Below are 15431 nucleotides of genomic sequence, written 5' to 3' on the forward strand. Positions count from 1 at the left end.
ATTCTGGGACTCTGGGATCATGACCTGAGCCGAAGGCCGTCACCCAACCAACTGAGCCACCCAGATGCCCCTGTGTCATTATTTTTTAAGTATTTCTCTAGTAAACACCATACAGCTGGTAGATACTGCAGTGCTGCAGTAGATGTTGCATAAATCCTAGCACATATGTGTGAGCGTATCTGTAGAGTCACTTTTGTAGAGTCACTCCTAGAAATGAGATTGCTGGGTGGAAAGATACATACATTTGTAATTTTGCTAGATAATGCCAAATTGCCTTACATAGGAGGCTGTTACAACCCCGATGTAAGGGGATTTGGCACTGTCTAGCGAAATTGATCTTCGCCAGTCTGTTAAATGAAAAGCGGCATTTCCGAGTAGGTTTAATTTGCATTTCTCTTATTTTAAGTGAGGTTGAGTCTATTTGAATGCTCTTTGTATTTCTTTTTCCATGAATATTCTCTTACCCATTTTCAACTGGGTTATTCTTTTCTGTATCTATTTGTACAGGGTTTTTTGTTTTGTTTTGTTTTTAGATATTGGGAAATCAGTCCTTGTTCTATGATAGGAGCTGATTTTTTTTTTTTTTTAAGTTTAAGCACTTCCCCTCAGGAATGGAGAAAAATGGTAAGAAAGAAAATTTTGAATTACTATCTCAAAACATTTTCTGCCCAGTAGTAAAAGGTACATTTTTCTAGTCACTAACTGTGCTTAACACATGTTGAATATTTAAAACCTCACTTTCTGGTAGATACTATTATCTTCATTTTACAAATAAAAAAAAATGAAGATCTGAGAGATTCAGGGATCTGGTCATTTAATAAATATTTAGTAAGCACCCGCTGGGTTCTTTACTTTGGGGATGTAGCAGTAAGTGAAAAGAAAAGGTCCTTCTTATGGGCTTGCATTCTAGCTGGGGAAACATAGACAAATAAAGACCAGTACACAAATAAGAAAGTTTCTGATGGTGGTTAAGTGCTGTGAAGAAAATAAGAAATGGGCGAGCTGGTGTTAGGATGGGTGGTCTCCAAAGTTCTATCTGAAAATAGATGAGATTTGATCTGATGCCTAAAAGAAGAGAGAAGAGTTGGGAAATGGAGCTGTTGGTATAAACGCCCATGTTGGGCTCATTCAAGTTACAGGGAAGTATGGTCAGAGGAGCTAACAAGGAAAGCCACTGGATGGTTTTGAAAGGGAGGGGAATTTGATCCATAATGGAGGAGCCCAAACAGCTTTTTTTTAATAATTGATGTGTCTGTCAGTTATCTGTCGCTGTCTTGCCCCAAAATGTAATGATTTAACCACCAACCACCGATTTTCACTGGATTTCTATGGGCCTGGAATTTGGGAGCGGCTTGCTTGGGCTTTCCTGTCTTGGGATCGCTTGTGAGGTTGCAGTCTTCAGAAAGCTCAGCGAGGTCTGAACTATCTCCTTGCAAGATGGTTCAGTCACGTTAGCGGTTACGTTGTTGCTGACTCTTAGCAGGAAGACTTCATGAGAGCATCTCCATAGGCATACTCGAACCTCCTCATGTCAGGATTGCTCCCTTCCCCCACAGCAGGTGGTCCAAGAAACAGCAATGCATATGCTGAAATGTTTTACGACCCAGACTCAGAACTGGCACGGCACATTGCTCTTTCCTGAATATTCTGTTGGTTCCTAGCCCTATTTGATGTGGTCACGATTGCCAGGAGACATACGTCCCTGCAGGCCATCTTGGGAGACTGGCTACCACAACGTTTTAGCGGCTGCTTTTAGGCAACAGGTTTGAACAGTGGAAACCTGAGTAAGGTAGAAAGGCCCACAGAGACCCCAGCCCTCCGGCTAGATACAGACACGCCCATCAGGTGACCCATCTCAAACTATCCATAGGCCCTAACCAACCAACGGGCTACTTAGAACCAGGCACAGGTACCCAAAAAAGGGACTATTCCATATGTTCCCATACCTGCTCACTGTCCTTCTTGAAAAACAGCCCCCACCCATTGCCTTGGGGCCGGCCATCTCTCCTTTGTGGCCCTGCCTGCTGCTCCCTTGCGGTGTATTTTGGTAAATTTCTATTTCCTTTGTTCTGCCTCCAGTGAATCCTTTCACTGCCTGCGTCACTGGCTTCCATCAGATTGAGTGGCCCCACATTTGGGGACCCCCATCCAATTGAGACAGACACCACAAATGCGGGTATTTTTTAATTTAAATTTATAAAAGTAAATGTATTTTTTTATGTTTGTATATATATTTAGAAAAGAAAATATGTGATATTTACCATATTAGAAATTAAAGCTTAAAAATATTGTTCATAGGGGCACCTGGGTGGCTCTGTCAGTTGGGCATCCAAGTGCTGGTTTCAGTTGAGGCCATGATCTCAGGGTCCTGAGATCAAGCCCCAAATATGGCTCCATTCTCCCAGGGAGTCTGCTTGAAGATTTATCCCTCTTCCTGCCCCTAACCACTTGCACGGATGCACGAGCGCAACCACTTGTACTCTTGTTGGGGCACCTGGGTGACTCAGTTGTTAAGCCTCTGCCTTCGGCATGATCTCGGAGTCCTGCGCTCAAGCCTGCTCAGCGGGAAGCCTGTTTCTCCCTCTCCCACCCCCCCTGCTGTATTCCTTCTCTCTGTCAAATAAATAAATAAATAAATAGAATCTTTAAAAAACTGTATCTTGTTTGTTTAAAAATAAGCCCACTATCTATTAATGTAAATAATGAATTTTTATAGACTATATTATTTTTTATTTTTTATAAACATATAATATATTTTTATCCCCAGGGGTACAGGTCTGTGAATCGCCAGGTTTACACACTTCACAGCACTCACCATAGCACATACCCTCCCCGCTGTCCATAACCCCACCCCCCTCACCCAAGTCCCTCCCCCCAGCAACCCTCAGTTTGTATTGTGAGATTAAGAGTCACTTATGGTTTGTCTCCCTCCCAATCCCATCTTGTTTCATTTATTCTCCTACCCCCTTAACCCCCCATGTTGCATCTCCACTTCCTCATATCAGGGAGATCATATGATAGTTGTCTTTCTCCGATTGACTTATAAATAATGAATTTTTAATGAAAATACATTTTCTGGGGTGCCTGGGTGACTCAGTCAGTTAAGCATCTGACTCTTGGTTTCAGTTCAGGTCATGGTCTCAGGGTAGTGGGATGGAGCCCTGAGTCTGGCTCCCGGCTCAGCAGGGAGTCTGCTCCTCTCACTCTCCCTCAGCTCCCCACCACACACATGCTCTCTCTCTCAAATGAATAAATAAAACTTTAAAAAATGTATGTATTTTCCAAGACAAAAACAATCAAAAGAATGACATTGTTTTACATTTCTCCAAATCTTTTTTTTTTCCCCTCAAGATTTTATTTATTTGACAGAGAGAAACATAGTGAGAAAGGGAACACCAACAGGGGGAGTGGGAGAAGGAGAAGCAGGCCCCTGGCTGAGCAGGGAGCCCCCTGTGGGTCTCCATCCCAGGCCCCTGGGATCATGACCTGAGCAGAAGGCAGACGCTTAACGCCTGAGCACCCAGACACCCCTCCAAATCTTTTTAATAACTGGTTTGACAAAAGAGTGTTGGATTCTTATTTTTGCTTCTGCATACTCCACTAAACTATTCATGAGAGAATGAGAACAAATAATGGAAAATAATGTCTTTTGTGTTATTATAAAAATAGTTTTGACTTCCTAGATAGAGCCTTTTGAAAGGGATGAGCTATACTTTGGGAACCTTAAACTAGATTATGATGTAAAAAATGATACCCAAATCTCAGTAGCTTAAAATAACAGAAATTTATTTCTTACTTATGCTACAAATCCATTTGGGGTTGCCCATGGTCCTGTTCTATGTCATCTTTTTTTTTTTTTAAGATTTTATTTATTTATTTGACAGACAGAGATCACAAGTAGGCAGAAAGACATGCAGAGGCGGGTGGGGGAAGCAGGCTCCCTGTTGAGCAGAGAGCCCGATTCTGGGCTCGATCCCAGGAGCTGGAATCAGAACCTGGGATCATGACCTGAGCTGAAGACAGAGGCTTTGACCCACTGAGCTACCCAGGCGCCCCAGTTCTATGTCATTTTGACTGAGGAACCCAAGCTGTCAGGTCTTCCTCTAGCTAGGACATTGCTAGTCATTGTAATGGGGGGAAAGAACTTGGTAAATGATCCTGTCTCTTAAAACTTGTGCTTGGAAGTGATGTGAATTTTTTTTCTTTTTACATCAGCTAAAGCAAGTCACATGGTCAAGCTTTAGTTCATCAGGGCTGGTATGTATATGCTGTCTTAGTCAGTAGTAGCGCATGCAGCTCTTGATCTCAGGGTCATGAGTTCAAGACCCACATTAGGGGTAGAGTTTACTTAATTAAAAAAAAAAAAGAGGGGTGCCTGGGAGGCTCAGTCGTTAAGTGTCTGCCTTCAGGTCCTGGGATCAAGCCCCACATCATGGTCTCTGCTCTGCGGGAGGCGTGCTTCTCCCTCTTCCACTCCCCCCACTTGTGCTCGCTCTCTCTCTCTCTGTCAAATAAATAAATAAAATCTTAAAATAAAAAAAAATAACAAGTGTTAGAAATTGTGTTAGAAATTAACACAGTGCTTTGGGCAAGAAGGTCTGGTGGCTTGAACTAAGATGATAGCAGTGGTCTGATTCAAGATGTACATTGGAGTTGGCAGAATTTGTTTTTGGAGTAGGGGTGGGGATAAGGGCAAATACTGAAATAATGTCTAGGTTTTTGTCTTGAGCAACTGAGTGGATTGTATGACATGTACTGAGATGGAGAATAGGTGGGTTTTTTGAGGGGTGTGTGGGTGAAGCAAATGTTCTGTTTCGAACATATTAAGCCTGAGGTTGTCCATTGGACATCCAAGTAGAAATGTTCAGTAGCCACTTGGATATATATAAGTCTGGAGATCAAAGGAGAGGTCAGAGGTAGAGATAGAAATACTGCAGGCATTAGCATAGAGCCAATTGTAAAGCCATGGAGTTGAATGAGATTTTCTAGGGAGAAAGTGTTAATATGGAAGAGAAGAGGGCTAAGGTCTAAAGCCTTAGTATGCTGCAATATTTATAGGTGGGACAATGCCTTTGGATTCAGCAAAGGAAATTGAAGAATCATTGAGGGAAGATGAAAACTGGTAGAAATAGAAGCAAAATGAAGAAATTGGCTCAAGAAGGAGAGAATAGTCTGTTTCAGGGTTCTAAAAGTCAGATAGGATGAGTATAGCAAAGTGACCATAGGATTTGGGAAAATGGAAGTGATAGCTGACCTGGACAAGTATAGTTTTAGTGGATAGGTGAGGATCAAAGTCTAATTACGTGAGTTGGGAATAAGAAGTGAAGAATGGAGACACCTCTTTTGAGAATTTTTTTTGGAGGTAGGTAAGTGGAGAAAAGGGAGTGAAACAAAGATGTGAAGATGAAATGAAGTGTTCATGGGTTGTTGTTCTTTTGTAAATTGTCAATGTTCTGTAAGTGCTAGGCTTGTCTTGTTATTTTTCTTAAAGATTTTATTCACTTATTTATTTGACAGAGAGAGATCACAAGTAGGCAGAGAGGCAGGCAGAGAGAGGAGGAAGCAGGATCCCTGGGGAGCAGAGAGCCCGATGCGGGACTCGATCCCAGCACCCCGAGATCATGACCTGAGCCGAAGGCAGCGGCTTAACCCACTGAGCCACCCAGGCGCCCCTTGTCTTGTTATTTATTATCTAACTCCCAAGAATTTCCAACCAGCTTAGTGTGAAGAATCACGAAGACTGGCTACCACTAGCCCCCAGCTTCCCGTCTTTTAAGGCGCAGGGTATCTCCTCCACCCAATGGCAAATCAAGAAATGAAGAGACGGTGGAGAAAGCGGAACTGAAAAGGAAGGGGGAAAGGGAGCATTTGCCGAGTTAATATTGACCTCGCAGGGCCACCGTAGGGCAGCCCCTCACAGCTATTACGCTATTTTAGGGGGCGGGGCCGACAGGAAATTTAAACCGAAGCCGCGACCGAGGGCGCCTAGAGACTGATAATGTACTCGTGGAGTTGCCGTCGGCCCTCGGACGTCTGAAATCGCTCATGGAGCCCGCGAATATAACGCGGAGGCCTTGAGGAAGGAGTACGGAGGCCGAGAAGGAGCCAAGAATTTGAGGGAGCCAGGAAAGGGTACGGATGCCGGGAAGGGGAAGATGGGGTAAGAAGGTTGGCGGAAGGGGTCGTGAGATTGTAGAGAGGATAAGGAATGGGGAAGGTGCACAGGCATTGGGGAGCGGATAGGTGCAGAAGCTGAGGAGGGTGGAGGGACGGAAAGAGCTCCCAGGAGTTGAGGAGGCAGAGGACTCGAGGGGGCAGAGGGACTGAGGGGACAAGAACCCGGAGGGAGGAATTGAAACGTACCAAGGGTGGCCAAGAGGCCGTGGGAGTTGAGAGCGCAGTCCTAGAGGGGCCGGTGGGACTGAGGGACCAGAGCCTTGAAGGGGGTGCGGGAGGTGTGATGGGATGTGGATTGGGATGGATTTGAGGCTTGCTGTACCCGGGAGCCGCTCCGGAGATTGTGCGGTAATTGGAAGGCGGGGGGGAGGGGGGATGATAGAAGGTCGAAGGCTAATGAAGGTGGTTCTGCTGCTGTTTTGTCCTTTCTTAGGCGACGGCAAATTCTCTGAGCTGCAGAGTTCTATGGCTGAGAGTAGGCTCCGGGCTCCGGACCTAGGTAGGTAACAGGTCACAACTAGGGATGCGAGGTCGAAGTTGCTCCTCCTGCACCAGAGTCTCTTGGGATGGAAAGGTCGAGAAATGTTAGCGCTGTTAGGGTTTTCTAATTACTTAGTGGTTTTGAGTGTGTGTGTATGGTGGGATGTCATTAAATCATTTAGGAATTCATGTTAAAGGTCAAATAAGAGCTTTCAGTCTGATAATACAAACAAGATTAGCAGATGGGGAGTCAGGATAGAGTCTTTTATTAAGCCCACATTCATGGTTATTTTTACCATAAACTTAAACACCGAAATAGCGTATTTCAGCACATGCTCACTTCCCTCAATCCTCCCCCTCCCACTTCTTTCAATATCTTCTAGTTTTAGTTCTGGATAATTACAGATACAGGCCTTGGTTGTTGCCTTTGAACGTTAATGTATTTTACTAAGTTATCCACTCTTCCTTTGCTGAAGAACTTTTCTCCAAGAGTTTTCAAAAGGGGGCTTTACGGGATGAATTTTCTGAGGCTTTTATGCCTGAGAATATCTTGACTTCACCGGTGTGTTAAAATTCTTAAGTCAAAGTTCTTTTCCTTCAACACAGTGAAAAATTACAGTATTTTCTTCCTGCAGAAAGTAGAGCCTTTGATAATTGATGTTGGTCTGATTCTTGTTCCTTTGTAAGTGACCTGCTTTTTTCATGAGAACATTTCAGATGATTCTCTTTATATTTGTTCTTAAAATTCACTGTAATATGACTATGTGTGAATTTTAGAGGGTTTTAAAAGCTTTTTAATTTTTTTTAAAGATTTTATTTATTTGACAAAGAGAGAAATCACAAGTAGGCAGAGAGGCAGGCAGAGAGAGAGAGGGGAGGAAGCAGGCTCCCTGCGGGGCTCGATCCCAGGACCCTGGGATCATGACCTGAGCGGAAGGCAGAGGCTTTAACCCACTGAGCCACCCAGGCGCCCCTAAAAACTTTTTTATCACAATTTTATGGTTACATCATTTTAAAAGGCCAGGTCTCCATCCCTCCCTTTCTCTCTCTCATACACACACACACCCACACACCCACACACACCCAGCAGTGGGAGTTGTTCCTCCTGATTGCCACTCCCTAGGGTGCTATTGTTTACAGCTGTTTTAGCTATTTCTTCTAGTGTTTACCTACTTATTTCTAAATAGCATACTCCTACTGTTTTTGTTGTTTTCAACTTAAATTATATATATTGATTTCCTAGCATGGAAAATATTTTTTGTTCTCTCCCCACTTACCTGAGCGTGCGCGCGCACACACATACACACACACACACACACACACACACACATTTCCCTCCTCATCTCTCCTCTTCTTAGTGCATATAAAGTCTGTTTTTGTTCATTTGTTTGTTTGGGCCCAACACGGGGCCTGAGCTGAGCTAACCCACTGAGCCACCCCAGCACCCCTATATGTAGTCATTTTTGATTGGTCACTCATTTATTTGCATTATTATTATTATGGTTATTCACAGATGACCCATGTAGTAAAGTAGGAAATATGCCTCATTTTCTGTGAATGATGACTAATTCATGTCCAGATTTTACCAGAATTACAAACCTTCCCTCAGTGCCTTCAAGCTCATCAAAGAATCCATCAGTTTCTTCTTTGTCTGGAAGACATACCTTCTGAAATCATTTGTCTTAGTCTTCCAGTCCCGCCCAGCTATGCCTAGGCTTGTTGCACTGATTTCATCCTAGAATCTCCCTTCATCATTTTATGGATTTCCCTTTGCTTCTTTCCTGTTTAGGATCCCCTACATTCCAAATTCCTTTTTTCTTCTCCCTCATTTATTTCCTCATTTTGGTGGAGTACATCTTCTAATATAGCTTCCTGAGAAAGGTATATGACAGATAAATTTTTCAAGACCTGCAGGTCTGATAATTCTTCACTCTTTTTTAAAAGATTTTATTTATTTATTTGAGAGAGGGAGAGAGAACACGGGGTAGGGGGTTTGCGCAGGAGGGTCAGAGGGAGGAGGAAAAGCTGGCTCCCCACTGAGCAGGAAGCCCCATGTGGGGCTCAAACCCAGGACTCTGGGATCATGATGTGAACTGAAGGCAAACTCTTAATCCATTAAGCTATCCAGGCTCCCTGACAAATTTTTATTCTACCTTACATTTGAATGATAAAGAGTTAAAGAATTCTGGGTTGGAAATCATTTTTCCCCAGAATTTTGAAGACCTGTTCCACTTTTTTAAGTGTACAAATCTTTTTGTTTTGTTTTAATTTTTTTTTTTTTAAGATTTTATTTATTTATTTGCCAGAGACAGAGGGAGAGAGAGCGAGCACAGGCAGACAAAGAGGCAGGCAGAGGCAGAGGGAGAAGCAGGCTCCCTGCCGAGCAAGGAGCCCGATGTGGGACTTGATCCCAGGACCCTGGGATCATGACCTGAGCCGAAGGCAGCTGCTTAACCAACTGAGCCACCCAGGCGTCCCTGTTTTGTTTTAATTTTTAATTCCAATATAATTAACATCTTGTCTTATATTAGTTTCAAATGTACAATATAGTGATTCAACCACGTTCCACTTCTTGTAGCTTCCAGTGTACTATAGCAAAGTCCAATTCTGTAAATATTTCTGCCTTCCTCCTGAACACGATAATGGCCTAGACTGGTCTATCTCTGAACCACCCCTGCCCCCATCTAACACTAATTGTCTTTTTTACTTCCAAATTTTTCATTGTTATTGTTGTTTTATACAGTCAGTGATTGTTTAGATTTATACATATTTTTGCCAAATTTTTGGCATTTCAGTCCTTCTGGGTCTAGCTTCCTTCATCCCAAAGTACACCTCTGTAAAGTCCTTTAGTAAGAAGTGTTTGTGGATAAATGGGTTTTCTTTGTTTGAAAAAATGCCTTTGGTTTTCTTTGTTGAAAAAATGGGTGGCTCAGTCAGTAAAGCATCTGATTCTTGACTACTGATTTTAGCTGAGGTTGTAATCTCAGGGTTGTGGGGTCAAGCCCAGTGTCAGGCTCCATGACGGGTATGGACCCAGTTTAGGATTCTCTCCATCTCCCTCTACCCTTCTCGCCCTCAAGATTAAAAAAAAAAAAAAAAGGAATAAAAAATAAAGAAAGTTGCCTTTATTTTGCCCTCACTCTTGGGTAATTGTTCAATCAGGTACAAAATTCTAAGTTGACATTTATTTTCTCTCAGTATTTTAAATACTGATTTTAGTGAAATAAAGCATTTAATAATTGAAGTAATTATTTTATAGTCTATATGATTATTCTGTTTGAAGCTCCTGGGGATCCAATTTTGGTGTCTCTTATTTCTGTTGATTCTTACCCACTAGTTTGTTTCCTTCATGTGTTTTATAATGTTGGAAGGTGAGTTAATGTTTGAGGATGCTTTATCTTTGGAAATTCTTGGAACCTTGAACTAGGCTGTGTACCTCTAGAACTGCTTTGCATTTGATTGTTTAAGGTATGCCAAAGACATGAGCTGGGATTATTATTATTATTATTATTTTAAGATTTTATTTGTTTATTTGACAGAGATCACAAGTAGGCAGAGAGGCAGGCAGAGAGAGAGGAGGAAGCAGGCTCCCTGCCGAGCAGAGAGCCAGACGCAGGCCTGGATCCCAGGACCCTGAGATCATGACCTGAGCCGAAGGCAGAGGCTTTAACCCACTGAGCCACCTAGGTGCCCCGAGCTGGGATTATTTTTTGCTTTAATTTCTCTGCTTGGTGGTGGTCATCGTGGGTTTTTAGACCACATAAGTAATGTGAATTTGAATTCCAAATTCTTGGGAGGCCTGTGCTTATGAGTTCTCAGAGAAGATTTTTGTCATGCAGAGCCCAAGCTAATATAGACAGTATTCCCCCTTTGTCTCTTTTGGTGGATAGATTATTTTCTAATTTACCTTTTCTCCTAGATTCATGCAGGATTTCTCAATTCTATCTCCCTCCTTTAGGCAGGCACAAAACCTTATCTCCTGGGCCCATCTGGCTCATCAGTCCCAAACCCTTTTCTTTTAAGCCCACAAACTCCCCCAGGGCAGCCAGCATTAGCTTTTACCACAGTGGTTTTCAGTTTTCTCATCATTCAGGGCATTTGTGGGATCCTTTTATTTATTTATTTTGTGAATTTAGCTGTTAGATGGGATTTGTATTTATATTTTAGCCAGTATTTTTTTTAGATGTTTTGTATTATGAAGGCTTTTAAATTACCTGGTCTCCAAAATGGCCTGAAATGAAGCCAAAATCTTCTTTCTCCTTAATGTCCTGAAACTTGACAGTGTGCCCTGATGTGGGACTTTTTTCATTCATGGCAAGGGCACTTGGTGGAGACTCTCAGTCTAGAAACTCATTTTCTTTCATTCTGGAAGTTGCTAGCACTATTTCTGTAAGATTCATCCCCTCCATTTTCTTTCTTTTTTATTTCTGGAACTTTGTATTATTCAGATATTGGATCTCATGGACCAATTCTTCGGTTTTCCTGTCTTTCTCTCCCACTTTCCATCTGTTTGTTTTTTGTTCTCTTCTATGTAGAATTTCTTCAACTTAACCTCCAATCATTATATTAAATTTATTTCTGTAATAGGTTTCTCAATTCCTAAAAGGCTTTTTTCTCTGTAGTTTCCTTTTTTTATAGTTGCCTCTGTGCTTATGGAAGGCATTGCTTTCTTTTATCTCTCTGAGATATTCATGGGGTTTTTTTTCTTCTTTTTTTTTTTTTTTCTGTTTTCCTCTGCTTTCCTGTGTTGTCTCTCCTCTAAGGTCTTTTTTCTGTTCATTTGGTAGTCAGATTTCTTGTTAAAAACTTTCCTTTTTCTTCTTTTTTAGAAGCTTTCTTTAAATATTTGATGGTCTTTCATAACCCTTTTTATTTCAAAGTGAGGTGATAAAATGCCAATTGGAAAGGACTGTCAGCAGTAGACTTGATTCTAAGTAATCAGGCTGGAACCTGGCAATTTTGGTGGGTGTCTTATAGCTCAGGCTGCTATAACAAAACAGCATAGACTGAGTAGCTTAAACAACAGACAGTTATTTCTCCTGTTACTGGAGACTGGTAGACCAAGCTCAAGGCGCCAGTAGATTCAGTTTCTGGTGAGGACTCTTCCTGCCTTGTACATGCCTATCATCTAGCTATGTGTTCATATGACCTCTTCTTTATGCCCTCCTGGATGGAGAGAGTGAAAGCTCTGGTCTCTCTCCTTCTTACAAGGACACCAGCCTCATGTTGAGGGCCAGGTTCTACATTATGATCTCACCTAAAGGGCCATACCTCCTACCACTATCACACTGGGGGTTATAAGTGTGGTGGTCAGCATTCTGGGAGCTCCATAGGGGAAGAGGTTTACAGGTCTCACTGTTCAATAGGTAGATATCCTTCTGTGTTTTCAGTGGGGCTTATCCCTGCTCTCACCTGTGCTCCATGTCCTCTAGCCCAGGGAGCTTTCACACTTAGCGCTGTTGACATGTAGGGCCAGGTCATTTTCCTGCAAGGACCTTGTCCTGGAAGATGTGAAGCTGCTTTCCTGGCTTCTGCTGGCTAGAAGCACAACCCCTCTCCATTGTGACCACCAACAATGTTTCCATCAAAATCTCCCCCCAGGGAAGAACCATTGCTGGAATCTTCTCCTGGGGTGAGAGAGGGTTCCTGGTGACTGGCTAACCATTCCTTTTAAAGACTTTCTGATAGCCTCTTTCTCAGCCCCCGTCTTGTGCTCTAGCCTTCTCTCTCTGGCTCTGCAGGTGTGGGCCTTCCAGCTCCAGCTTCTCGAGGGCTTCAGAGGCCGCTTTCTCTGGGGCCTCTGCCTGCTTTCCAGCTTCCACAGTTCAGGGGCATCTCTCTTGCCTATTGTCATCTTCTTGCCAGTTTCTTTGTCCATTTTTATTCTTTTATCTGTCATTTTAGTGGCCCTTGGGGGCAAGAACAGAAGTTCTTGCATTTACCCTCCACATATATTCAGAAGCCTGGACCATTATTTCTCCAAATATTTTCCTGTCTCCATTCTTTTTTTCTTTCCCTTTGCAGCCCCTCTGGGGTGTTGCTCACACTTCTCTTTCTGTCCTTTCTTAATATCTGGCTGGTCCACTTCTTGATACCATCTCCTCTTGATACCTTCTGGAAGAGTTCCTCCACTTCAGCCACCAACTCACACTATGTTACAAGATGTAACTCACCTACTGAGGGTTTGGGTTTTTTCTTTTTCATTCTTTAAAATAATTTCAGGGGCACCTGGGTGGCTCAGTGGGTTAAAGCCTCTGCCTTCGGCTCAGGTCATGATCCCAGGGTCCTGGGATAGAGCCCTGATTGGGTTCTCTGCTCAGCAGGGAGCCTGCTTCCCCCTCTCTCTCTGCCTGCCTCTCTGCCTACTTGTGATCTCTGCCTGTCAAATAAATTAATAAAAACAGAGATCTCTGTCTGTCAAATAAATAAATAAAATCTTTAAAAAATAAAAATAAAAATAAAAAGAGCTGTCTCCTTGAGTTGTAATTACCTAACTCACCAAATGGATAGACGGTAGGGAGGAAGGTTCATTCAGACACCAGCGAGCTCGCGGACCCCTTGACCTCTTGTTATCTCTTTCTCATACACGTGCGTATTTACCCTGTGCTAGGCTCCACACTGCCTTGATGGTACCCTGCTGCCTCTGGGGGGTACGGGGCTGCTTACTGGCCCTGCCCACTGCCAAGCAGTGACAGCACAAGTTGAAAGCAATCCCCAGTCTGTCCCCCACCTTCACACCCTGGCACCCTTCTGCTCTGAGCTTACTGTCCGCCCAGCCCCCAAGGCCCGGATCTGACATCCATCTCATTCCTCCTCACTTCCGTGGCTTCTCTAGGTTTTATTTCTGTCGAGAAAGTCAGTGGGCCTTATGTGTTTATCATCTTGTTTGGAACTCGAAAGGAGTGATTCTGCAAGTACAGAATTAAAGTGTACACCTGAAACTAATAACAATGTTGTATGTTATTTATACTTCAATTAAAAAAGAAAAAAAGCAAGCTTTCTGGAGAAGTTAGCATTGGGAGGGATCTAGAATGGCCACAGTTAGAATAATGCCCAGGGCTAACTTTCGGCAGGTATTCCTCATTTGGCTAAATCCGATACTTCCGGCCAGTCCTCATTCAGAGTGGTTGGTGCAGGTTAAGTATTTGAATACCCACCCCCCCCAATACCATTACCTGACACAATTTGCAGTATTTTATTTACTCCATATGGACTGTCCAAGGAGGATGGGTAGTAATTGTTATCACTATTTCAGAAGATTGGGAGACACTAAGAGAGATTGTGACCTGCCCAGGGTTTACACAGCTAGGAAGAAGCAGAGGCAGGGACTCACAACAGGAGTCTTCTCTGTGAAATGCCAACCTGACTCTCCAGTATTTTCCGCCTCTGTACCTGACACTTTCAGGAAGAGGAAGGTTTAGGGGACCAGAAGTTAAGTGCCCGGAGGTCAGGCGCCCGCTGAGGATGGGAGAGCAGGCTCTGGTTTTATGGGAACAATACTGATATGTAAGTCAAAATCTCTTCCCTAAATAGTTCCCAGTCTAATGGGAGCCCAGAGGTTCACCCTGAAGAAGTAAACAAGAATATGAAGCTGAAAATACCACGAGGACAGACAGTAAGTGATATGGAACTCAGAAAAAGAAAAATACCATCTCACCAGGGCAGGCAGGGTTTAACTGAGCAGGTCCAGCTGGGAGTCTGATAGGGCAGTTGGTAGCAGTGATGCAAGAATTCATGGAATCAGGGGCTCCTGGGTGGCTCAGTGGGTTAAAGCCTCTGCCTTCAGCTCAGGTCATGATCCCAGGGTCATGGGATCGAGCCCTGCATTGGACTCTGCTCAGCAGGGAGCCTGCTTCCTCCAATCTCTCTCTCCGCCTGCCTCTCTGCCTACTTATGATCTCTATCAAATAAATAAATTTAAAAAAAGAATTAGTGGAATCAAAGAGTTTTAGAAAACTTACAAAATTATCTGATCCGGGGGTGCTTGGGTGACTCAGTCGGTTAAGCGTCTGCCTTCGGCTTGGTCACGATCCCAGAGTCCTAGAATCGAGTCGCACATCAGGCTCCCTGGTCAGCAGGAATCTGCTTTTCCCTCTCCCTCTGCCTCTCCCCCTACTCATGCTCACTCTTTCTCTCTGTCCAATAAATAATAAATAAAATCTTAAAAAAAAAAATCCAGCAATGTCACTAACTATATCTTGGTATTGGCTCTTCCGGGTCCATTTTTTCAAGTATGTGACAAACTGAATTTGTTAGTTTCAAATACACTTTTTTATTTCAGGGAAAGTTTCTTCAATTGTAAGTTTTAGTATTCTGGGAATTTTTTTGTTTTCTTTCATTGTGTTTAGGAACTCTTCTTATCTGTATGTTAGAACTTCTTTGCCTGTCTTCAGTGTTTATCACATTCTCTCAAATCCATTTTTATCTGTTTTATCTCTTAACATTTATTGTGAAAGTTTTCAGCCCTGCAACAAAGTCAAAAGAATTCCACACGAGCATCTGGACACACCGTTTAGTTTTACCGTTGATGTTTTACTATACTTATTTTATCATCATTGATTTTTATCTATCGTATTTTTTTTAAAGATTTTATTTATTTATTTGACAGACAGAGATCACAGGTAGGCAGAGAGGCAGGGAGGGGGGAGTGGGGGGAAGCAGGCTCCCTGCTTAGCAGAGAGCCCGATGTGGGGCTCCATCCCAGGAACACATGACCAAAGGCAGAGGCTTAACCCACTGAGCCACCCAGGTTTCCCATCTATTGTATTTTTGAT

General features: G+C 43.0%; 1 protein-coding gene across 1 annotated transcript in view; it reads left to right on the forward strand.

The window, feature by feature from the left end:
* The window catches only part of DBF4B (DBF4 zinc finger B), a 45265-nt gene that overhangs the window by 7541 nt on the left and 22293 nt on the right, over positions 1-15431 (forward strand). The window contains 2 exon segments of the mRNA XM_013045996.2: positions 5938-6160; positions 6611-6676. Of these exon segments, the coding sequence (XP_012901450.2) occupies positions 6139-6160; positions 6611-6676 (88 nt within the window). The 5' untranslated portion in view covers positions 5938-6138.

This window comes from Mustela putorius, unplaced genomic scaffold, assembly GCF_011764305.1.
Source record: "Mustela putorius furo isolate JIRA1106 unplaced genomic scaffold, ASM1176430v1.1 tig00000487_pilon_pilon_pilon, whole genome shotgun sequence".
Classification (NCBI taxonomy): Eukaryota; Metazoa; Chordata; class Mammalia; order Carnivora; family Mustelidae; genus Mustela; species Mustela putorius.